General features: G+C 55.1%; 1 protein-coding gene across 3 annotated transcripts in view; it reads left to right on the forward strand.

The window, feature by feature from the left end:
* LOC144600227 (glutamate receptor 1-like) overlaps positions 1-25474 on the forward strand; it is a 71575-nt gene that overhangs the window by 3956 nt on the left and 42145 nt on the right. For all 3 annotated transcript variants that reach the window (XM_078411764.1, XM_078411765.1, XM_078411763.1), the window contains exons 3-11: positions 7464-7703; positions 9446-9630; positions 10331-10384; positions 10727-10888; positions 11802-11969; positions 13181-13285; positions 14164-14274; positions 15502-15708; positions 16953-17323. In XM_078411764.1, the coding sequence (XP_078267890.1) occupies positions 7464-7703; positions 9446-9630; positions 10331-10384; positions 10727-10888; positions 11802-11969; positions 13181-13285; positions 14164-14274; positions 15502-15708; positions 16953-17323 (1603 nt within the window). The remainder of the gene's footprint in view (positions 1-7463; positions 7704-9445; positions 9631-10330; positions 10385-10726; positions 10889-11801; positions 11970-13180; positions 13286-14163; positions 14275-15501; positions 15709-16952; positions 17324-25474) is intronic.

Consider the following 25474-nt stretch of genomic DNA (forward strand, 5'->3'; position numbering starts at 1 on the left):
ACACACACACACACACACACAGCAAAACATACGCACACACAGTAAAACACACACACACAAACACTATAAAACACACGCACACTGTAAAACACACACACGCACACACACACACTGTAAAACACACACACACACACACACACTGTAAAGCACACACACACACACACACACACACACACACACTAAAACACATGCACACACAGTAAAACACACACACAGTAAGACCCACACAGTAAAACACACACACACACACACACACACACACATGCCCACACAGTAAAACACACGCACACACAGTAAAACACACACCCACGCACAGTTAGATTATGAATCCCAGCCATAATCTAATTTAAAATGACCCCATGCCTTTGATGGACCAGAGCAGGTTGAAAGTGGAGTCACAGGTCGATGGGGAGGTCAAAAAGGCTTTCAGAACATGCCCTTCATCAGTCAGAATATTGAGTAGAGACGTTGGGAGGTCTTGATGCAGTTGTTCAAAACATTGGCGAGGCCTCATTCAGCGTATTGTGTTCAGTTTTGGTCACCCTGTTATAGGAAGGATGTTAGTAAGCTGGAAAGGGTGCAGAAAAGATTGATGAGGATATTGCCAGGACTCGAGGGCCCGAGTTATAGGGAGACATTGAGCAGGTTAGGACTCTATTCCTAGGAATGCAGGAGCATGAGGGGTGACCTTATAGAGGTGTATCGGATCACGAGAGGAATAAATCGTGCAGATGCATGGAGTGTCTTGCCCAGAGTGGGCAAATGGAGAACCAGAGGTCATAGGTTTAAGGTGAGGCAGGATTGAATAGAAACCTGAGGGGTAACTTTTTCACACAGAGGGTGGTGGGTATAGGTGCAGGGAGAGTGAGGGGGGGGGGGGAGGGTGTAATGGGCAGAGGGAGAGTGGGATGGGGAAGAGTGGGAGGGCAGGGAGGGGAGTGAGATTGTGAGCGGATGAGTGGGGAGAGTGGGATGGGGAAGTGGGGAAGGGCAGGGAGGAGAGAGAGCAAGGCAGAGGAGAGTGGGATGGGGAGAGCAAGGTGGGGTAAAGTGGGGAAGGGGAGAGGGAGGGGTGAGAGGGATGTGGAAGAGTGATGTGGAAGAGTGGGTAGGTGCTGAACCAGGAGGAGGGAATGCGGCGGGGGAGAGTTGGATGGGGAGAATGGGGTGGGGGAGAGCGGAGAAGGGAGAGAGCGAGGCAGGGAGAGTTGGATGGGAAGAGCGAGGAGGGGGGAGAGCGGGGAGGGGGGAGAGCAGGGAGGGGGAGAGCGGGGAGGGGGGAGAGCGAGGAGGGGGGAGAGTGGGGAGGGGGAGAGCAGGGAGGGGGGAGAGTGGGGAGGGGGAGAGCAGGGAGGAGGGAGAGTGGGGAGGGGGGAGAGCGGGGAGGGGAGGGGGAGAGCAGGAGGGGGAGCGACCGGGGAGGGGGAGAGCGGGGAGGGGGGAGAGCGGGGAGGGGGGAGAGCGAGGAGGGGGGAGAGTGGGGAGGGGGGAGAGCAGGGAGGGGGAGAGTGGGGAGGGGGGAGAGCGAGGAGGGGGGAGAGTGGGGAGGGGGAGAGTGGGGAGGGGGGAGAGCGAGGCAGGGAGAGTTGGATGGAGAAGAGCAAGGAGGGGGGAGGCGGCAGAGTGGGGAGTGGGGAGAGCAGAGCAGGGGCAGAGTGGGGAGTGGGGAGAGCAGAGCGGGGCAGAGTGGGGAGTGGGGAGAGCAGAGCAGGGGCAGAGTGGGGAGTGGGGAGAGCAGAGCAGGGAGGGGGGGGGGAGAGCAGGAAGAGACGGGTAGTGGGTGGAGGCCATTCCTTTGCCCACTTTCCCAGATCCTGCTGTACCTTTACTATCCACCACCACAGCAATCTTTGTATCACCCACAAACTTGCTCCCATGCTGCCCACATTCTCAACCAAATCAATCGCTGATATATGTACTATGCATATAAATGATCTATTTGAATGAGAATGTATGCGCATACACACACACACGTGTGTGTATATGTATGTATTTACACACACACGTATGCGCCTACACACATATATTTGTGTGTATATATATATATATATATACACACATATAGAGACATATACACACAAACACACGTACACACATACACACCCACACATACACGCACATGCACAGAAAACACACACATCTATAAATAAACACACACAAACACACACACATACACACATGTATATACACACACTAACACACACATCTATATACAGACACAGATACGCACTTGTCGGTGCTGTGGAGGTAGTTGGGAGTTGTTGGTGAACACACACCCTCACAGAGTGAGTTTAGTTTAGTTTAGAGATACAGTGTGGAAAAAGGCCCTTTGGCCCACTGAGCCCGCACCGCCCAGCGACCATCCTGCACATTAACACCATCCTACACACTAGGGACAGTTTATAATTATACCAAGCCTACAAACCTGTACGTCTTTGGAGTGTGGGAGGAAACCGGAGCACCCGGAGAAAACCCACGAGGTCACGGGGAGAACGTACAAACTCCGTACAGACGGCACCCATGGACAGGATTGAACCAGGATCTCTGGAACTGTAAAGCAGCAGCTATGCCGCTGTGCCATCATGCCGCTGTGCCACCGTGCCGCTGTGGCACCGTGCTGCTGTGCCACAATGCTGCTGTGCCACTGTGCCTCAATGCCGCTGTGCCACCATGCTGCCCTGTGAGTTGTTGGTGCCACACTCACCCAGGCAGAGTGAGAGCTTCACCACGCTGCAGACCTGTGCCCCATGTAGAGGGGTGGTGGGTGTCGAAGTGAGTGATCTGTCTTCTGAGCATCGGGCTGGTGCCGATAACAGCTGGGAAGAAACTGTCCCCGAATCTGATAGTTTTCACACCTTTTGCCTGATGGGAGAGGGGAGAAGAGGGAGTGGCCAGGGTGCGATTCATCCTTGATTATGCTGCTGGCCTTGTCGAGGCAGCGTGAGGTATAAATGGAGTCAATGGAGAAGTGAGGTTGGTTTGTTTGATGGTCTGGGCTGCGTCCAGAATTCAGTGCAATTTCTTGCGGTCTTGGATGGAGCTGTTCCCAAACCAAGCTGTGATGCATTTGACAAAATGCTTTCTGCGGTGCAACTGTCGAAGTTGTAGAATTGTAGGAGACATGCCGAACTTCCTAAGCCTTCTATAGAAGTAGAGGCGCTGGTGTGCCTTCTTGATCATTGCTTCAATTTAGAGAAGTTGGTGGTGATATTGACTCCGAGCAATTTGAAGTTTTCAACCATCTCTGCTTTGGCGCTGTCAATGCACACTGGGGTATGTGTACAGCTCCGCTTCCTGAAGTTGATCACTATCTCCTTTGTCCTGCTGACGTTGAGAGAAATGTTGTTGTCTCGACACCAGGACACGAGGTTCTCAATCTCCTCCTGTACTCCGTCTCATCATTGTTTGATATCCGGCCCACAATGGTGGTCTCGTCTGCGAATTTGAAAATTGAATTAGATTTGTACATGGCTGTACAGATGTGGGTGTACAAGGACTAAAGGGGGCTGAGAACGCATCCTTGTGGAGCACCAGTGATGGGGATTATCGTGGAGGATGGTTTGTCCCCTATCCTCACTGATTGGGGTCTGTTGGTCAGGAAGTCGAGGATCTAGTTGCACACAATCAGGTCACACACAGGTACGAGTATTAGAGTGCCGAGTACAGTATTACTGCGTTATAGCATTACAGTTACAGGGAAAGTGCAGATAAAAAAAAGGGCAAGGTCCAAACATGAGGTAGGTTGGAAGATCAAGACTACACTCAAGCTTATGGAAGGGTCGTTCAGAAGCCTGATAGGGGAGGGGAAGATGCTGTTCCTGAGTCTGGTGGTGCGTGTTTTCAAGCATTTATATCTTCTGTCCAACGGGAGGGGGGAGAAAAAGGAATGAGGGGGGTGGAACAAGTCTTTGATTATGTTGGCTGCTTTCCCGAGGCGTAGTTGGAGTCGATGGTGGGGTGTGTGGTCTGTGTGATGCACTGGGCTACATCCACAACTCTCTGTTATTTTCTGCGGTCTTGGGCAGAGCTGTTGCCTGACAGTATATTTCTACGATGCCTCTGTAGAAGTTGATAAGCGTTGTTGGAAGCAGGCCAGGGTTCTCTGGTCTCCAGAGGAACCAGCCGGCAGTGTGCCTTCTTGGACACAGCTTCAATGTGATTATTCCTCAGAATAAAAGTACATTCCTCTACAAAGGAGACGAGGGGGAATTTATTTAGTCAGAGGGTGGTGAATCTGTGGAATTCTTTGCCACAGAGGTTGTGGAGGCCGTCATTGGGTATTTTTAAGGCGGAGATTGATATATTCTTCATTAGGACGGGTGTCAGGGGTTATGGGGAGAAGGCAGGAGAATGGGGTTGAGAGGGAGAGATTAACCAGCCATGATTGAAAGACGGAGCAGACGATGGGCCGAATGGCCTAATTCTGCTCCTAGAACTTATGAATTTATGACAAATTGTTAGTGATATTTATGCCCAGAAACCTGAAGCTCTCGATCATTTCCACGTCACCACCATTGATGCTGATTGGGGCATGTTCTTCAGCATACTTCCCCCTGAAGTCACTCACTGGCTACTTTGTCTTGCTCACATCGAGTGATGCCCTGACTCTCAGTTTGAAGATGTTTATGGTGTACATAGAAACATAGAAAATAGGTGCAGGAGGAGGCCATTCGGCCCTTCGAGCCAGCACCGCCATTCATTGTGATCATGGCTGATCGTCCCCAATCAATAACCCGTGCCTGCTTTCTCCCCATATGCCTTGATTCCACTAGCCCCTAGAGCTCTATCTAACTCTCTCTTAAATCCATCCAGTGATTTGGCTATCCATCCAGTGATTTGGCTATCCAGAGTCCAAGTCCACAGCTCCTGTGTGGATGTGGAGAGGACGTTTCCAGTAGTGGGATAGTCTAGGAGCAGAGGCCAGAGCCTCAGAATAAAAGGACGTTCCCCGAGAATGATGTTGGAATTTCTTTAACCAGAGGGTGGTGAATCTGTGGAATTCATTGGCACAGGCGACGGTGGAGACCAAGTCGTTCGGTATTTCGAAGACGGAGATTGTCAGACTCTTAATTAGCATGGGTGTCAGGGGTTATGGGGAGAAGGCAGGACAATAGGATTCAGAAGGAAAGATAGATCAGCGATAATTGAATGGCGGAGTCGACTTGATGGGCCGAATGGCCTAATTCTTCTCCTATACCTTATGAACTTATGAACTAAAGCTGCTCCTATAACTTACAAGAACACACTGTGATCTTTGTGAAGCCAGATTTCTTGCCGAGGTCAGAGTGGGAAATTGGAAAATATCACTGGGGAGTTATTGAAAATGAATATGTAATGCTGGTCTATTTCCTAATTGACCAGAGTGTGGAATCTTGTCCCTGATTACTGGCACAGGATAATGGTCCAAGGTCAGGTGGCTTAATATTACAAACACACATAATATCCACACTCATTGTGCATAATGGCTCTCCTGAGAGAGGGACAAAGTGCTCTTCATTTCCCCAGCAATCTCTAAGCAGAGCTGCTGCCAATGGCATGCGACACACACTGAGAGCATTCATCCCTTCTCTCGGTGTCTGTGGTTAGTTTCAATATTCTGGCCCATTCCTTCATGTCCTCTTCAGCAGCCGTCTCCTCCGGTATTGTACTCTTTACAGTGTCTGAGCAAGAGCTGCTGCCTCTCTCTGCGTGGCAGTAACGCTGCACTCTGCCTGCATTACCTGATGTGCTCATGCAGTGATTGTACTGATGCGCGGGATGCATTGCCTGGGGAGCAGGCAAACAAAGCCTTCACTGTATCTCCATGTACGTGCCTACAATAAACCAGGCCGATACCTTGCTCACAAGCGATAGGAGCAGGATTAGGCCATTCAGCCCATTTACACCCCACCATTCAATCATTGCAATCTGTGAGTGCCGCTGAGACTGAGCCGGAGGGAGATGTGGAGAAGCTGATGATTATTGATTATGTATTGACAGTGTGCGTGATCTGCCGGAAAAGCTGTAGCACGTGAGATGTTGTTTGTTATAGATTCATAGAGTGATACAGTGTGGAAACAGGCCCTTTGGTCCAACTTGCTCACACCTGCCAACAAGTCCCAGCTACACTAGTCCCACCTGCCTGCGTTTGGCCCATAGCCCTCCAAACCTGTCTTATCCATGTACCTGTCTAACTGTTTTGTGAATGTTGGGATAGTCCCTGCCTCAACTACCTGCCCTGGCAGCTTGTTGCATGTTACGGGTCTGGTGGAGGTGACCCTGGGCTCTGGGTGTTGGCACTGACGACCGCCGGTTATTGAGGGTTAGGGTAAAGCACACGGGAGCAACATTGACAAGGCATCAGGTCACGGGCGGGGGATTGGCCAGCATGGACACAATGGGCCGAATGGCAGTCTCCCTGTATTCATTCTGTCATCCCAGGCTCTTAGAAACCAGGCTGCCCAGACACCCCACCAGCCCCTGAAAGCCCCTCACGTCTCCCTGCATGTTGCTTTGGACAGCCCAGTTGAGCTGGTACAGGCTTGTTATTGTTACATGTCTGAGACATGGTCACACGCTTTGTTCTGCGCGTTATCCTGGCTGATCATACCATACATGAACACATCAGGCAGCGCAGGGGATCACGCCATACATGATCGCACCACGCATGATCGCGCCACGCATGATCGCGCCACGCACGATCGCGCCACGTGAGCACATCAGGTCATGCGAGAGTGAAAGTAAACATTGCGCAGATTATACTGTCATGGCTGCCACGTGTAGATTGAAAAAGTGCAGGTGTTGCCATATGGTAGGCTGGAAGATGGGGAATACATCACTGCTCCTGGGTCTGGTGGTGCAGGCTTTCAAGCTTCTGTACCTCTGCCTGACGGGGGCGGGAGGGTGAAGGAATGACCTTGACACTGACAGGCCGTTGGCACATGTTCACCAGCCCACATGTGTGAGCCCGACATGTGTGGAGCCCATGCGTGAAGTCCATGTGCAAAGCCAACACACGTGGATTTCCATGTGGATCCGGGGGCAAGTTCACCGTGTGCTCCACCGGCTCCGCGTGTTCCCCACCCCCACCCCCGCGCGTCCCATGTTACGTGTTCACCGCAAACCCCCCCCTCGTGTCCCGTATCCCCCCTCACCGTGTCCTGCATGTTCCACCAGCCTCATGTGGCCCCCTGGCCGTGTCCCATGTACTTCCCCCATGTTCCGTGTGCATTGCGGTCCCATGTACACCACTCACTGTGCCACCCCCCACCGTGTCCCATGTTCCGTGTGCACTGCGGTCCCATGTACACCCCTCACTGTGCCTCCCCCCACCGTGTCCCATGTTCCGTGTGCATTGCGGTCCCATGTACACCCCTCACTGTGCCCCATGTTCCGTGTGCACTGCGGTCCCATGTACACCCCTCACTGTGCCTCCCCCCACTGTGTCCCAGCGTTCCTCTCGCTAACACGGCTGTGTTTTCCAGTCTGCTCGCTCTTTGCTCGCGGGGTCTACGCCATCTTCGGCTTCTACGACAGGAAGACGGTGAACACACTGAGCTCGTTCTGCGGCGCGCTACACCTCTCCTTCATCACGCCCAGCTTCCCCGTCCACACCTCCAACCAGTTTGTCATCCAGATGCGGCCCGACATCCAGGATGCCCTGCTCAGCCTCATCGAGCATTACAAGTGGCACAAGTTCATCTACATCTACGATGCTGACAGAGGTGAGGGTAGCTCCGCTCCTCATCCCCACCCTCGCGGGTCCACAGCACCCAGTGAGGGGGCACCCAGTGAGGGGGCACCCAGTGACGCAGCACCCAGTGACAGGCACCCAGTCAGGGGGCACCCAGTGACGCAGTACCCAGTGACAGGCACCCAGTGATGGGGCACCCACTGACATGGCACCCAGTGATGGGGCACCCAGTGACGGGGCACCCAATGACAGGCACCCAGTCAGGGGGCACCCACTGACGCAGCACCCAGTGACAGGCAGCCATTGATGGGGCACCCACTGACATGGCACCCAGTGATGGGGCACCCACTGACATGGTACCCAGTGATGGGGCACCCACTGACGCAGCACCTAGTGACGGGGCACCCAGTGACGGAGCACCCACTGACATGGCACCCAGTCAGGGGGCACCCACTGACATGGCACCCAGTCAGGGGGCACCCAGTCAGGGGGCACCCAGTCAGGGGGCACCCAGTGACAGGCACCCAGTGATGGGGCACCCAGTGAGGGGGCACCCAATAGGAATGGTGCAGGAAGGGGGGGGGGGTGAGGGGGGGGCAGTGGGGGCAGGGTGGGGAAGGGGCAGAGGGAGATGGCAGAGCAAGGGAAATGTTTCCATTGACACCGGGTGGGAATGCCCCAGGGCGGGTGGGCTTTTGCTGGGCGGGGGGGGTCATGTGAGGGGGACATGGACGTGCATGTCCAGTTGGGGCGGTGTGCTGGGGGGGGGGGGGGGTGTCACTGTGAGGGGGTCTGTGGGTGATGCCCCCTGTTTTCTCAGGCCCGTTGGTGCTGCAGCAGGTGCTGGACACTAGCCGAGGAGGGGTCACTGTGGCGGGGGGGCGGGGTGGTGGGGGGTCACTGTGAGGGGGGGGGCAGGGTGGTGGGGGGTCACTGTGGTGGGGGGTCACTGTGGTGAGGGGTCACTGTGGTGGGTGGGCAGGCTGGGGGGTTCACTATGAGGGGAGGCAGGTTGGTGGTGGTCACTGTGGTGGGTGGGCGGGCTGGGAGGTTCACTATGGGGGGGGCGGGCTGGGGGGTCACTGTGGTGGGGGTCACTATGAGGGGGTGGCAGGCTGGTGGGGGGTCACTGTGGTGGGGGTTCACTGTGAGGGGGGGGCAGGCTGGTGGGGGGTCACTGTGGTGGAGGGTCACTGTGGTGGGGGGTCATTGTGGTGGGGGGTCACTGTGGTGGGTGGGCGGGCTGGGGGGTTCACTATGGGGGGGGCTGGATGGGGGGTCACTGTGGTGGTGGTCACTGTGAGGGGGGGGCAGGCTGGTGGTGGGTCACTGTGGTGAGGGGTCACTGTGGTGGGTGGACGGGCTGGGGGGTTCACTATGGGGGGGGCGGGCTGGGGGGTCACTGTGATAGGGGTCACTGTGAGGGGGAGAGGGCTGGGGGGGTCACTGTGGTGGGGGTCACTGTGAGGGGGAGCGGGCTGGGGGGGTCACTGTGAGGGGAGGCAGGTGGTGGTGGTCACTGTGGTGGGGGGTCACTGTGGTGGGGGGTCACTGTGGTGGGTGGGCGGGCTGGGGGGTTCACTATGGGGGGGGCGGGCTGGGGGGTCACTGTGGTGGGGGTCACTGTGAGGGGGAGCGGGCTGGGGGGGTCACTGTGGTGGGGGGTCACTGTGGTGGGGGTCACTGTGAGGGGGAGCGGGCTAGGGGGGTCACTGTGGTGGGGGTCACTGTGAGGGGGTCTGTGTCTGTGGGTGATGCCCCCTGTGTTGCCAGGCCTGTCGGTGCTGCAGCGGGTGCTGGACATGGCGGCTGAGCAGAGCTGGCAGGTGACGGCGGTGAGCATGGAAGCCACCACGGCGGAGGGATACCGCCTGCTGTTCCGTGACCTGGACAAGGGCAAGGATCGGCACGTCATCATCGACTGTGAGGCCCACCGGCTCAACGCCATCGTCACCCAGGTACCACACGGACAGCACACGCGACACACACGGAGAGCACACGCGACACACACCGAAAGCACACGGGACACACACACGGAGAGCACACGGGACACACACGGAGAGCACATGCAACACACACGGAGAGCACACGGGACACACACGGAGAGCACATGCAACACACACGGAGAGCACACACGGAGAGCACACGGGACAGACACACACAGAGCACGCACAACACACATGGAGAGCACATGCAACACACACCGAGAGCACGCACGACACACACAGAGAGCACACGGGACACACACACAGAGCACACACAACGCACACGGAGAGCACACGGGACACACATGTGGAGCACATGGGGCACACACAGAGAGCACACGGAACACCCAGGGGGAGCACGGGGGATCCCACGGGATGTGCATGGGAAGCACACGGACCCACACGGGGAGCACATGGAGGATACATGGGGACAACATGGGTAGCACACGGGATGCACACTGGGACAACATGGGACACAGATGGGGGGCACACAGAAGAGACACAGGGCCGGACTCATGCCACAGGGTTGTCACGGGATGGACACGGACCTCATGGAGGAGCAGTAATACATGAGTGTGGGGAGGGAGTGTGGGTCAGCGTGGGTCGGACATTCCCCCCCCCCCCCCCCCCCCCCCCCCCGCGGCTGACACGAGGACTTCTCTCTGTCTTTCAGATCATCAGCATTGGCAAACACATCCGCGGATATCAGTACATCTTTGCCAGCCTGGTAGGTGGCAACTCTGCCCCACCTCAGTCTGTTCCCTCCCCCTCTAACCTCTAACCTCTCCCCTGCCCACACCACCCTCTCCCCCAGCCCATTCCCCGGCAGCACGGGTTGGGGGGTGTGGGTGGGGGGCCGCGGGGGCCGGAGTGGGCTTCGTATACTGGGTCTGAACCCCCGTCTCCCCGAGGTCTCCTGGACACGGACCTGGCGTTTCTCCAGGGAGTGGGGTGGGTAGGGTGGGGATGAGTGGTCCCGGGGAGGGGGTGGTGGCAGAGGTGAGGAGGCGGGGTGAGGAGGGGAGGGGATGAGGGTCCCTGGGACCGGGTCTAACCGCCTTCTCCCTAGGGTCTCCTGGACATTGACCTGGAGCGTTTCCGGGGCGCTGGGGCGAACGTGACGGGCTTCCAGCTGGTGTGGCCAGACAGCCCCCCCGTCACCAAGTTCCTGCAGCGCTGGCGGCAACTCGACAGCAAGGAGTACCAGGGGGTAGACCGGCACCGCCTCAAGGTACCGCCCCCACCCCCGACCCCCGACTATCGTCAACCCTGCTCTCTGACCATCGCAGCCTGACCCCAACCACCGCGAACCCTGCACTCCGACCCCCGACTATCGCGAACCTTGCTCTCTGACCCTCGAACCCCGACCACTGTAAACCCGGCACTCTGACCCTCGCACCCTGACCCGGACCACCGCAAACCCTGCACTCTGACCCTCGCACCCTGACCCCGACCACCGCAAACCCTGCACTCTGACCCTCACAGCCTGACCCGGACCACCGCAAACCCTGCACTCTGACCCCCAACCATCGCGAGCACTGCACTCCGACCCTCGCACCCTGACCCAGACCACCACGAACCCTGCACTCCAACCCCCGACTGTCGCGAACCTTGCTCTCTGACCTTCGCACCCTGACCCCGACCACCGCGAACCCTGCACTCCGACCCCCGACCATCGTGAGCACTGCACTCTGACCCTCGCACCCCGCTGAACCCCCTGCGACTGTTACACTCCAACCCCCGTACCTCGACCCTAGACCCCCGTGAACCCTGCACTCTGACACTCGCACCCTGACCCCAGACCATCACGAACCCTGCACTCCGACCCTCGCAACTTGACCCTCGACCTCTGTGAGCCTTGCACCCCGACCCTTGACCATGGTGAACCCTGCACTGACCCTCGCACCCCGACCCTTGGCCACTGCAAACCCTGCGCTCCGAGCCTCGCATCCTGCTGAACCCATGCGACACTTACACTCCGACCCTCGACCCCCGCGAACCCTGCACTTCGATCCTCACCCTTGACCATCCTGCACTCTGACCCAGATCCCTGCTAAATCAGCAATCCGACCCTTGATCCCCACGAACCCTGCACTCTGAACCCCCCGTGACCCGGTGCTGACGCTGCACCCCCCTGCCCACAGTACACGTCGGCTATGACCTTTGACGGCGTGCTGGTCCTGTCCGAGGCCTTCAAGTATCTGCGCAAGACCCGCATCGACATCTCTCGCCGCGGCAACGCCGGCGACTGTCTGGCCAACCCTGCCGTGCCCTGGGGGCAGGGCATCGACATACAGCGGGCCCTGCAACAGGTAATGGCCCCAACCCACCCTCACGGGGACCCGGCCCCTCACACCCGCCCCCACACACCCACACACACACATACCCCACACACCCGACCCCTCACACCCACCCCCACACACCCTCACGGGGACCCGGCCCCTCACACCCACCCCCACACACACATCCCCACACCCATCCCTCACACACACATACCCCACACACCCGGCCCCTCACACCCACCCCCACACACACATACCCCACACACCCACCCCCACACACCCACCCCCACACACCCGCAAACACACATACCCCACACACCCGACCCCTCACACCCACCCCCACACACCCGACCCCTCACACCCACCCCCACACACCCGACCCCTCACACCCACCCCACACACACATCCCCACACCCATCCCTCACACTTACCCCACACTCACCCCCCCACCCACACACACACACACACCCACACACACACACCCACCACACACACCCACACACACACCCGCACACACCCACCCCTCACACCCACCCCCCACACACCCGCACACACACCCACCCCACACACCTGCTCACACAACCATCCCACACACCCACCCCCACACACACAGACCCCCCACACACCCACCACCACACACACACCCCCACCCCCACACACACTCCCCACACACACACCCCCACCCCCACACACACACCCCACACACGCACCCCACACACCCACCCCCACACACCCACCCCCACACACCCACCCCCCACACACGCTCCCACCACACTCTCCCCACCCCCACCCCCACACACCCACCCCACACACCCACCCCCCACACACACTCCCACCACACTCTCCCCACACCCACCCCCACACACCCACCCCCCACCCCCACCCCCCACACACACACCCACCACACTCTCCCCACACACTCTCCACCACACACACCCACCCCCATGCACCCCCCCACATCACCCACACCACACAATCACCCCCACACACCCACCCCCACACACCCACACCCACTACACACACCCATCCCTTACACCCATCCCTCACACCCATTCCTCACCCCCACCCCGACACACCCACCCCCACCCACACACACACCCACCCCCACACACCTACCCCCACACCCACCTCACACCCACCCCTCACACCCTCCCAGGGAGACTCTCTCGCTGTACACATCATGCCTCCCCCGGGCGTGCGTTGTGCGGTGCCGTGCTCTGACACACGCATGTTGTGGGCAGGTCCGCAGTGAGGGTCTGACGGGGAACATTCAGTTCAATGAGTTTGGCCACCGCACCAACTACACGGTCAGCGTGCTGGAGCTGAAGACCGACGGCATGAGGAAGGTAACCGTGGTGATGACCCCTCGACCCCGGACCCCTGCACCCCTGACCCCCTCTCCCTGACCTCCACTCCCCACCCCCCGAGCCCCTCTCCCCTGACCCCTAACTCCCACCGCACTCCCCCATCCCCCGAGCATGGGCTCCGTGTGTCACGCGGTCCCAGTGGCGTGGGCTCCATGCGTCACGAGTTCCCAGTGGCGTGGGCTCCGAGTCCACACGTGGTCCCAGTGGCATGGGCTCCAAGTCTACACGTGGTCCCAGTGGCATGGGCTCCAAGTCCACACGTGGTCCCACTGGCGTGGGCTCCGTGTCCACATGCAGTTTCAGTGGCGTGGGCTCCATGTCTCACATGGTCCCGGTGGCGTGGGCTCCGTGTCCACATGCGGTCCCGGTGGCGTGGGCTCCGTGTGTCACATGGTCCCGGTGGCGTGGGCTCCGTGTCCACACGTTGTCCCGGTGGCATAAGCTCCGTTTCCACATGCGGTCCCGGTGGCGTGGGCTCCGTGTCCACACCCGGTCCCGGTGGCGTGGGCTCCTTGTCCACACGCGGTCCCGGTGGCGTGGGCTGCGTGTCCACTTGCGGTCCCGGTGGCGTGGGCTCCGTGTGTCACATGGTTCTGGTGGCGTGGGCTCCGTGTCCACACGTTGTCCCGGTGGCATAAGCTCCGTGTCCACATGCGGTCCCGGTGGCGTGGGCTCCGTGTCCACACCCGGTCCCGGTGGCGTGGGCTCCTTGTCCACACGCGGTCCCGGTGGCGTGGGCTCCGTGTGTCACACGGTCCCAGTGGCGTGGGCTCCGTGTCCACACGCGGTCCCGGTGGCGTGGGCTCCGTGATCCATGTGCACACGCCAGCATGCGGCCCGGTGTCTGTCCTCTGCAGATCGGCTACTGGAACGAGGATGACAAGTTTGTGGCCACAGTGACCGATGCTCACGTCAGCAACGAAACCACCAGCATCCAGAACCAGACCTACATCGTCACCACCATCCTGGTGAGTGGCACCTGCCCACCCTGACCCACGCATGACCTCCCAACCCTGAACCACAGGTACGGGCACCGCCAGCCCCCACATGACCTCCCACACGTGACCCCGGGACCATCCCCTGGCACAGTGCAGGAACCTCAGCGGGTCACGCAGCATCCCTGGAGAACACGGAGAGGTGATGTTTCGGGTTGGGGCCCATCAGGCTGATTGCAGGGGTGAGGAGAGAAGAAAGCTTGAAGAGTGAAGGGCTTGGCCCAGTCCCTCCACACCCAGCCCCTCCACGCCCAGCCCCAGCCCCTCCACGCCCATCCCCAGCCCCTCCACGCCCAGCCCCAGCCCCTCTACGCCCAGCCCCTCCACGCCCAGCCCCAGCCCCTCCACGCCCAGCCCCAGCCCCTCCACGCCCAGCCCCTCCACGCCCAGCCCCTCCACGCTCAGCTCCTCCACGCCCAGCCCCTCCACGCCCAGCCCCTCCACGCCCAGCCCCTCCATGCCCAGCCCCTCCACGCCCAGCCCCTCCACGCCCAGCCCCTCCACGCCCAGCCCCTCCACGCCCAGCCCCAGCCCCTCCACGCCCAGCCCCAGCCCCTCCACGCCCAGCCCCTCCACGCCCAGCTCCTCCAGCCCCAGCTCCTCCACGCCCAGCTCCTCCACACCCAGCTCCTCCACGCTCAGCATGGCCAGCCCCAGCCCCTTCACGCCCAGCCCCAGCCCCTCCACGCCCAGCCCCAGCCCTTCCACGCCCAGCCCCAGCCCCTCCACGCCCAGCCCCTCCATGCCCAGCCCCTCCACGCCCAGCCCCTCCACGCCCAGCCCCTCCACACCCAGCCCCTTCACGCCCAGTCCCTCCACGCCCAGCCCCTCCACGCCCAGCCCCAGCCCCTCCACGCCCAGCCCCTCCATGTCCAGCTCCTCTATGTCCAGCTCCATGTCCAGCTCCTCCATGCCCAGCTCCATGTCCAGCTCCTCCATGTCCAGCTCCTCCATGTCCAGCCCCTCCACGCCCAGCTCTTCCATGTCCAGCAAGATGCCCCGAGAATTGTACAGGCTGGGCGTGAGCAGATGGCTTTAGCTTGGATGGGACACCTGGTGGGCATGAACTGGTCAGGCTAGAAAGCCTGGTTCCGTGCCGGTGGTGGGTGAAGGGTGGCAGCAGGACAGTGACTGCACGCCCGGTGACTGGGCACCCCCTGATTTCACGGCGTGTGACCGGTTGCCGGCTGTGGTTTGCAGGAGCCGCCCTACGTGATGCTGAAGAAGAACCAGGCGCAGCTGGACGGCAACGACAAATACGAGGGCTACTGCGTGGAGCTGGCCGCCGAGATCGCCAAGCACGTGGGCTTCAAATACAAGCTGGCCATTGTGGCAGACGGCAAGTATGGAGCCCGTGACCCCGAGAGCAAAGCCTGGAACGGCATGGTGGGCGAGCTGGTCTACTCGGTGAGTGGCTGTGTGGACCTCTGAACCCTGGCCCCCCCAGTCCCAACCTGCCCACGCCAACCAACATGGCCCATCTACACTAGTCCCCCCTGCCTGTGTTTGGCCCAGACCCCTCGACACCTGTCCTATCCACGTACCTGTCTAAATATTTCTTAAACATTGGGCTAGTCCCTGCCTTAACTACCTCCTCCGGCAGCTCGTTCCATACACCCACCACCCTTTCTGTAAAAGAGGTGCCTCTCAGGTTCCTATTAAATCTTTCCCCCTCGCCTTAAACCTATGTCCTCTGGTCCTCGATTCCCCTACACTTGCCAAGAGACTCTGTCCTATCATGATGTTGTACATCTCCGTACGATCACCCCTCATCCTCCTGTGCTCCAAGTATTGGCCTGTCCTTCCTCTCCCTGTAGGTTAGGCCCTTGAGTCCTGGCAACATCCTTATAAATCTCTGTACTCTTTCCAGCTTAACAATATCTTTCACGGTGCCCAGGACCGAACACAATACTCTAAATGCAGCCTCACCAACGTGTGAGTCTTATATAACTGCAACATGACCTCCCAATTTCTATACTCAATACTCTGACTGATGAAGGCCAATGTGCCAAAAGCCTTTTTGACCACCATGCCTCCCTGTGACGCCACATTCAAGGAACAATGTAGCTGCACTCCTGGATGCAGGCCTAGTGCCAGCACAGTATCTGTACAACCTCTGCCCCGGTGTGCCTTTGTACGGCTCCAGTGGTGTCCACAGGGGTCAGTGCTGGGACCTCCTGCTTGCCATGTCTGTCAGTGACTGGGTAAAAATGGCAAAGTGCTGATCAGTAAGTTTGGAAACAACAAGAATAGGTGTTGTTGTGGATAGTGAGGAAGGTTGTCAAACATACAGCAGGGTACAGCGCAGCTGGCAATGTGGGCAGGGAAATGGCAGATGGGCTTTAATCCAGACAAATGCGTTTTGGGAGGTCAAATATAAGAGGAAAGTTTACATGACAAAATCCTGACCTCCACTGGAAGTAGCAACGCAAGAGGGCTAGAGTGGTACTGAAGGCGTGTGGTACGCTTACCTTCATCGGTCAGGGCAATGTGTAAAGATTAGCGAGTCGTGAAGCAACTTCATAGGAATCGCCCACATTTTGAGTATTGCGTGTGGTTCTGATCAGCCCATCCAGGATGGACAGATGCTGGACAAACGTGGGTCTGTTTGTCCCTTGGGCTTGCTAACGCCGACCACTCTTGCCTTTCAGAAAGCCGACATTGCAGTGGCTCCTTTAACGATCACTCTGGTCCGTGAGGAGGTCATCGACTTCTCCAAACCTTTCATGAGTTTGGGGATCTCCATCATGATCAAGAAGCCGCAAAAGTCCAAGCCGGGGGTCTTCTCCTTCCTGGACCCGTTGGCCTATGAGATCTGGATGTGCATCGTGTTTGCCTACATCGGAGTGAGTGTGGTCCTCTTCCTGGTCAGCAGGTTCAGCCCGTATGAGTGGCAGACGGAGGAGTACGAGGACGGCCCCGACGCACAGAGCCTCGAGCAGACCAACGAGTTTGGAATATTTAACAGCCTCTGGTTCTCTCTGGGTGCCTTCATGCAGCAAGGATGTGACATCTCCCCCAGGTTGGTCTCTACCTCCTTCACGTTCAGCATCTCCGGCTCCCGTTCAATGCCGCGGTGCCTGGTCGTTATTCGCTGCTCTGATTACTCTTGTTATGTTCAGCGTGATGTGCTCAAGGATTTCAATTGAGTCGGTCTCAAACATGTGTTTCTGTGCCAGCGTGTGATGTGGATGTGTGGGGCCGTCTCTGATCTATTCCCAGACACCGCTATCTACATGCTTGCAACACGCTGACCGCGTGGAGTCCGTGAGGTGGTCTGCCGGGTTGCCGTGACTTGCTGCGTAGACGCGTGTTATGGTCACGGTTGACGCATGTGTAACTAATGTAGCATCACACAGTGTCACAGGTGTGAGGGCGAGTTGGAGCCGTCACACTGGGCTGGTTGTTTGAGACGTGCCGTGTTACATGGCTGGTTGAGATGGTTCCGTTTACGTGTTCCTGGTCATGTGATCACGCGGTCTCTGTGACATGATCATGTGGTCCTTGTGTCTCTATGACGTGATCCCACGGTGTCGGTGCTCCCATTGCCGGTGGGCGCCATATTTAACCGGTAGACCAGCTGGGGCGAGGACTGCCTTGACTTTATGTGATCGCTGGTGCAGTCAGTACACGGTTCTCTAGCTGGTGAGAGGTTGGTTCAGTTGCCTGATAACAGCTGGGAAGAAACTGTCCCTGTATCCGGAGGTGTACGTTTTCACACTTCTGTACCTCGTGCCCGATGGGAGAGGGGAGAAGAGGGAGGGACCGGGGTGAGACTCATCCTTGATTATGCTTGTGGCCTTGCTGAGGCAGCGTGAAGTGTCAATGATGTAAATGAAAGGGAGTTTTGGTGAAGTTGTGAGGAAGCCTGTGAGGCTGTGTCCACAATTCGCTGCAATTTCTTGTGGTGTTGGATGGAGCTGCTACCAAACCATGCTGTGGTGCATCCTAATCAAATGCTTTCTCGGGCGCATCTGTTGGGGGGACACCAAACCTCCTACGCCTTCTACGGAAGTAGAGGCGTTGGTGTGCTTTCTTGGCCATCCCTTCATTATGGGTGGGCCAGGACACGTTGCTGGTGCCATTTAGTCCTATGAACCTGAAGCTTTCAACCATCTCTACTTCAATGCAAACTGGGGTATGTGTACCAGTTTTCCTGAAGACCGACCACTGTCGAATCTTCATTTCTAAGCTCCCAGCTGCTGCCTTTCTCTCCAGCACTCCATTTCGCCTGTCTATTGGCAATTGAGTATCCTGCACCAACTTCTCGGTGGTAATGAGATCATGCAGTTATTTCCATTCATGCCATCCACTGGCTTGTCAGATAAGGAAGACTTTAGCCTTTCTCCCCATCTTTAGTTTAGTTTAGTTTAGTTTAGTTTAGTTTAGTTTAGTTTAGTTTAGACATATGGCACACAAACATGCCCTTCCGCCCACTGAGTCTGCATTGACCAGCGATCCCCGCACATTAACACAAGCCTACATACACTAGGGACAACTTATACTTATTAACCGACAAACCTGTATGTCTTTGGATTGTTGGAGGAAGCTGAAGATCTCGGAGAAAACCCATGCGGTCACAGGGAGAACGTGCAAACTCCGTACAGACAGCACCCTGAGCCAGGATCGAACCTGGGTCTCTGGTGCTGTAAGCGCTGTGAGGCAGCAACTCTACCGCTGCGCCACCGTGTCGTCTGTCTCGATCTGTCGATTCCCTCACACCCACCAGTGCCTGCCGAGACACACACCTGTCACTGCCTGTCACTGACGGCTCACCTCCCTGCTCTAGTGCTTGCCCTTTAACACGCTAACCTTCTCCTCACTCTGAGCCCCTTCCCCCACACAGATACAGCCGGGAAACAGGCCCTTCAGCCCTCGGAGTCTGTGCACACCATGACTACCACTTCCACCGTCGTAGATTAATCCTGCTTCGTGCAATCCACACATTCCCGTCAACTCCCCCCCCCCCCCCCCCCCCCGATCACACCCCTCACCCACACACTGGGGGCAAATTATCAGGGACAATTAACCCACAAACCCGCACATCATTGGGACGTGGGAGGAAACCAGAGCACCAGGACGAAACCCACGCGGTCACAGGGAGAATGTGCAAACTTCTCACAGACAGCACCAGAGGTTAGGATTGATCCCAGGTCTCTGGAGCTGAGAGGTTCAATCCTGACTTTGGGTGCTGTATATGTGGAGTTTGCACGTTCTCCTTGTTACTCCCTGAGGTACTCAGCTCTATCTACGATAGCAGTTCATTTACAACATGGAACATACAGCACAGAAACAGGCAGTTTGGCCCACGAGGTCTGTGCTAAACGTGACGCTCATCTAACTAATCCCTCCGTGGAGGAAGGAACTGCAGATGTGGGTTTCAACCGAAGATAGATGCAGAAAGCTGGAGTAACTCAGTGGGTCAGGCAGCATCTCTGGAGAAAATGAATAGGTGACGTTTTGGGTCAAGACCCTTCTTCAGACTTAGAGTCAGGGGAAAAGGGAAACGAGAGATCTGGATGGTGGTATAGAGATATAGAACGAATGAATGAATGAAAGATTTCAAGGAAACGGTCCGTTGTTAGCTGTGGGCTAGGTGATAATGAAATACAGACTATGAAAGTCATCCAGGCCGACAGTGAAACTAGTACGATGACTATGGTGGGGGAGGGGCGGAGGGAGAGGGAATGCAGGGGTTACTTGAAGTTAGAGAAATCAGTAGTCCTACCGCTGGGGTGTAAGCTGCCCAAGCGAAATATGAGGTGCTGTTCCTCCAATTTGCATGTGGCCTCTCTTTGACAATGGAGGAGGCCCAGGACAGAAAGGTCAGCATGGGAATGGGAAAGGGATTTAAAGTGTTTGGCAACTGGGATATCGCGTAGGCCAAGGCGAACTGAGCGTAGGTGTTCAGTGAAATGATCGCCCTGTCGACGTTTGGTCTCGCGGGTATATGTCCACACCTAGAACAGCAGATACAGTATGTGAGGTTGGGGGAGGTGCAATCTCTCTCTGCCTGCACGTGGCCCATGTCCCTTCAGCCCCGTCTGCTTTTGTATCTGTCTAGACAATAGACAATAGGTGCAGGAGGAGGCCATTCGGCCCTTCGAGCCAGCACCGCCATTCAATGTGATCATGGCCGATCATTCTCAATCAGTACCCCGTTCTAAAAGCCTCTTCAACACCACTGTTGTAATTTCCACCACCACTCCTGACAGCATGTTCCAGACACCCACCACCCTCAATGTAAGAAAAAAACTTAGTCCTCAGATCCCCTTTAAATCTCCTTCCTCTCTCTCCTGGACTCCTAAACCTGGACTCTCTTTGTTTTTGATACCACGGGGAAAAGATTCTGACTTTCTACCCTACTTATGATAATTTCATAAACCCCTGTCAGCTTACTCACAGTGAAAACAAGCCCAGCCTATCCAGTGTCTGTCGTAACTCAAGCTCCAAAATGCAGACACCATCCTGGTGAATGTCAGCACTCACTGCAGCCCATCCACATCCTCATCTTGTGCCCACAAATCACCTCATCAATCACCCACACATCACCTCATCAACCAACTCTCCCCCCTGACACACTTATACTCTCTAGTAGTTGAACGTCCACCCAGGAATAGAGGTCCTGACTATCTTCCCTGTCCATACGTCTCATAATCTTCATTCAGCTCACTCCTCAATCTGAACGTTTTCTACACCTGCAACACAACTTCCCAATGTTTATGTATTTTACGTCTGTAGAAGGGTGGTGACTCGAAACATCACCTATCCATATTGGCCACAGATGCTGCCTGACCCACTGAGTTACTCCAGCATTTTGTCTATCTTTGGTAAAGACCAGCATCGGCAGTTCATTGTTATTACTTTCTCAACCTTTATACTCCACACTGTCCAGTGAAGGCAAGTATATCGTGTGCTTTGTTTGCCACCTTACCTACTTGGGTTGCCCGTTTCAGAGAGCTGTGGACTTGGCCCTCGCTGTACATCAATGCTCCTGGAGTTCTGTCATATACTGTGTATTTGCCTCTTACATTTGATCGTGCGAAATGCAACACCTCACACTTGTCCAGATTAAACTCCATCTGCCACTTCTCTGCCCACATTTCTAACTGGTCAGTATTCTACTGAAGTCCCATGACAATCTCCCTCACCGCCTTCAACTCTGTCAATGTTTGTGTCGTCTAAAAACTTACTAATCAGCTCATCTCCATTTTTGAGCACAATACGTATTATGGTTGAGGAGGTGCCGGATGTCCTAAGACTATGAAGGTAGATAAATCTCCCAGGCCTGGTCAGATATATCTGAGGATACTTTGGGAAGCTAGAGAAGAAATTGCAGGCACCCTGGCTGTGATTCATGGATAGTCATTAGATACAGGTGAGGTGCCGGAAGACTGGAGTGTGGCTGGTTCTGTACCTCTATTTAAGGGCTGTAAGGAAATGCCTCAGAACTATAGACCAGTGAACCTAACGTCTGTGGTAGGCAAGCTACTGGAGAGGATTCAGAGGGATAAGATATATATGCATTTGAATAGACAGATGCTGATTAGGGATAGTCAGCATAATTTTGTATTGTGTGTTATGACTGTGATCGGATTTTTGAAGTAGTAACTAAAAAGGTTAACAAGGGCAAAGCTGTAGATATTGTCTTTATGGATAAGGTTTTGCAATGGTAGGATGTTCTGAAAGGTGAGATCACATAGGATCCAGGGAGAGCTAGTTGACTATGATTAGTGGTGATCGGTGCTGGGTCCTTTGATGTTTGTGGTTTACATCAGCGATTTGGATGAGAATGTGGAAGGCATGATTAGTAAGTTTGCACATAGCAAATAGCAAATAGCAAAGATGGTTAACAAAAATCACAGCAGGATCTTGATCAGTTGTGCAAATGGGCTGCGGAATGATTGATGGAGTTTCATGCAGATAAGTGAGAGGTATGCATTTTGGGAAGTCAAACAAGGACAGGATGTTCAAAGTGAATGGCAGGGCTCTGGGGTGTGCCGTGAGGCAGAGGGATCTAAAAGCAGTGTAGGAAGGAACAGCAGATGCTGGTTTACTCTGAAGATAGACACAAAATCCTGGAGCAACTCAGTGGGACAGGCAGCATCTCTGGAGAGAAGGAATGGATGACGTTTCAGGTCGACACCCTTCTTCAGAAGGTCTGAAGGGCCTCGACCCAAAATGCCACCCATTCCTTCAGAGATACTCCTGTCCCGCTGAGTTACGCCGGCATTTTGTGTCTATCTTCAGAGGGATCTAGGAGTACAAGTATGTAGTTCCTTGAAAGTTGCATTACAGATACATAGGGTGGTCAAGAAGGATTTTGGTACATTGGCCTTCGTCAGTCAGGGTATTGAGTATGGAAGTTGGGATGTTATGTTACAGTCATACAAGACATTGATGAGGCCACATTTGGAGCGTTGTGTTCAGGTTTGGTCACCCTGCCATAGGAAGGATGTTATTAAGTTGGAAAGAGTGCAGAGAAGATTTATGAGGATGTTGCCAGGACTCGAGGGCCTGGGTTATAGGGAGAGCTGGACAAGCTGGGATTCCATTCCTTGGAGCGCAGGAGGATGAAGCGTAATCTTATAGCGGTGTATAGGATCATGAAGGGAATTGAGAGGGTGAATGCACAGTCTTTTAACCAGATTAGGGGAATCAAGAACCAGAGGAAAGAGGTTTAAGGTGAGAGGAAAAAGATTTAATAGGAACCTGAGGGGCAACTTTTCCACACAGAGAGGGGTGGGTGTATGGAACGAGCTGCCAGAGGAGGTAGTTTCTTCCCAGCAGGGGGCAGGGACTATAATAACATTTAAAAGACACTTGGACATGTACGTGGGCAGGGAAGGTTTAGAGGGATGTGGGCAGGTGGGTCTAATGTAGATGGGGCACCTTGGTTGGCCTGGGCAAGTTGGGCTGAAGTGCCAGTGTCTGTGCTGTGTGACTGTGACTCTGTCCTTCATTTCCCGTAACTCCCTGCAAAGTTCCTCGGGACCCTGTGTGCCCACTCGCCCAGCTGTGTTCCAAAGCTCCGATGCGGACTCTGCTGTGACATTCTACGCTTGCTCTGTGTTTAATCTCGGGTGGCCCAGGCGGGTTGACCCACTGGGTCAACTTGCTGAACTCTTTAGTTTAGTTAGTTCAGTTTGTTGTCACATGTACATTGAAAAGCTTTTTTGTTGTGTGTTAGTTATCCAGTCAGCGAAAAGACTGTACATGATTACAATCGAGCCGCCCACAGTGTACAGAATAAAGGGAATAATGTTTAGTGCAAGATAACCTCTGATTAAAGATAGTCTAAGGGTCTCCAATAATGTAGATGGTGGCTCAGGACTGCTCTCTAACTGGTGAGAGGACGAATCAGCTGCCTGATTACAGCTGGGAAGAAACTGCCCCTGAAGCTGTAGGTGTGCGTGTTCACACTTCTATACCTCTTGCCTGATCGGAGAGTGGGGAAGAGGGAGTGGCCGGGGTGAGACTGGTCCTTGATTGTGCTGGTGGCCTTGGCGAGGCAGTGTGAGGTGTAAATGGAGTCAACGGAAGGGAGATAGACACAAAACATTGGAGGTCAGAGAGCATCTCTGGAGAAAAGGAATAGGTAATGTTTCGGGTCAAGACCCTTCTTCAGACACTTCTTCAATGGAAGGGAGGTTGGTTTCAATGGAAGGGTGGTTGGTTTCAATGGTTGGTTTCAATGGAAGGGAGGTTGGTTTCAATGGAAGGGAGGTTGGTTTCAATGGAAGGGAGGTTGGTTTGCGTGATGGTCTGGGCTACGCCACAATCCTCTGTGATTTCTTGCGGATTTGTGCAATGGGATGCCCTGTTGTTCTGATGTGGCGTTCACGGTGAGCAGTGCTGATCCACGATCATCACCAGTTTTATCTGCCGCTGTCCAATTATCATTCAATGTTTGAGCAACTCACGACTACCCTGAAGATTAGACATCACTGGCCATTGTTAAAGTTACCTGGTGGTGAAACATTTAAATGCCACATCAGCGTTGTGTTCATGTTGAATCTTTTTATTCAGCAATACTATGAGCAATTCCAGTGGTTTCCTGAAGTAATCATTTCTTATACTGAGAACTATATCACAGTGTAGCAATCAGTTCTTCACACGCCAAGGAGCATCCGAAACTGCAATATTTCCTGCTAAATATACCGAGGAATATATTAATCTCCACGTTCACAGAAATTGCAGCATGGCCATATCCCTTGCAGCTTTGCTTGTCAGAGTCCATTAAACCCAATCATGACTGCCTTAAGCATCGTGAATGCACAAAAGACTGATTCAGTTTTTATTTCCAGATCTATTATTCATGGTTTGTTCATTAGCCAGTACGTTGTACCCTGTTCTACATTGTTGTGTACATTGAGGAATATACTGTGTCACTGTGAAGCAATGAGCATTGTGTCCCAGCCCTCACTGCTGGCAAAGCCTTTGTTAAGGTTTGCACAAAGAACTATAATCAAAGACTGTGGTCGGAGATGGCTGGAATACCAACCCCAATCCCTCACTGCCTCACCTAGTACAGAATTTATCAAAGACTTCTCACTGTTTTATTTATTTTATTTATATATTGCTTTATGACTCTATCTGCAAAAACAAAATCACGTCTCATGTGTTGTTTGAAGTGAAGTATATATATATATATAGAGAGAGAGAGAGAGAGAGAGAGAGAGAGAGAGAGAGAGAGAGAGAGAGAGAGAGAGAGAGAGAGAGAGAGAGAGAGAGAGAGAGAGAGAGAGAGAGAGAGAGAGAGAGAGAGAGAGAGAGAGAATATGAGAGAATATGAGAGAGAGAATGAGAGAGAGAATGAGAGAGAGAATGAGAATGAGAATGAAAATAAATTATGAAGTGCTTTGAGAGGCTGGTGATGGAATGCATTGGATCCAGTCTACCAAGCAGCTTTGACCCACTGCAGTTCGCCTGGATAAGAGAGACACCTACGTCAGACTCCTATTCACCCACTACAGCTCTGCTTTAACACCATTATCCCATCCAAGCTCATCACCAAACTCACAGGACTTGGAGTCAGTACTCGTCTCTGTAACTGGATCCTCGGCTTCTTGAACAAAAGACCCCAATCAGTGAGGATAGGGGACAAATCATCCTCCACAATAACCCTCAACACAGGTGCTCCACAAGGATGCGTTCTCAGCCCCCTTCTTTA

Source organism: Rhinoraja longicauda, chromosome 14 (assembly GCF_053455715.1).
Source record: "Rhinoraja longicauda isolate Sanriku21f chromosome 14, sRhiLon1.1, whole genome shotgun sequence".
Lineage (NCBI taxonomy): Eukaryota > Metazoa > Chordata > Chondrichthyes > Rajiformes > Arhynchobatidae > Rhinoraja > Rhinoraja longicauda.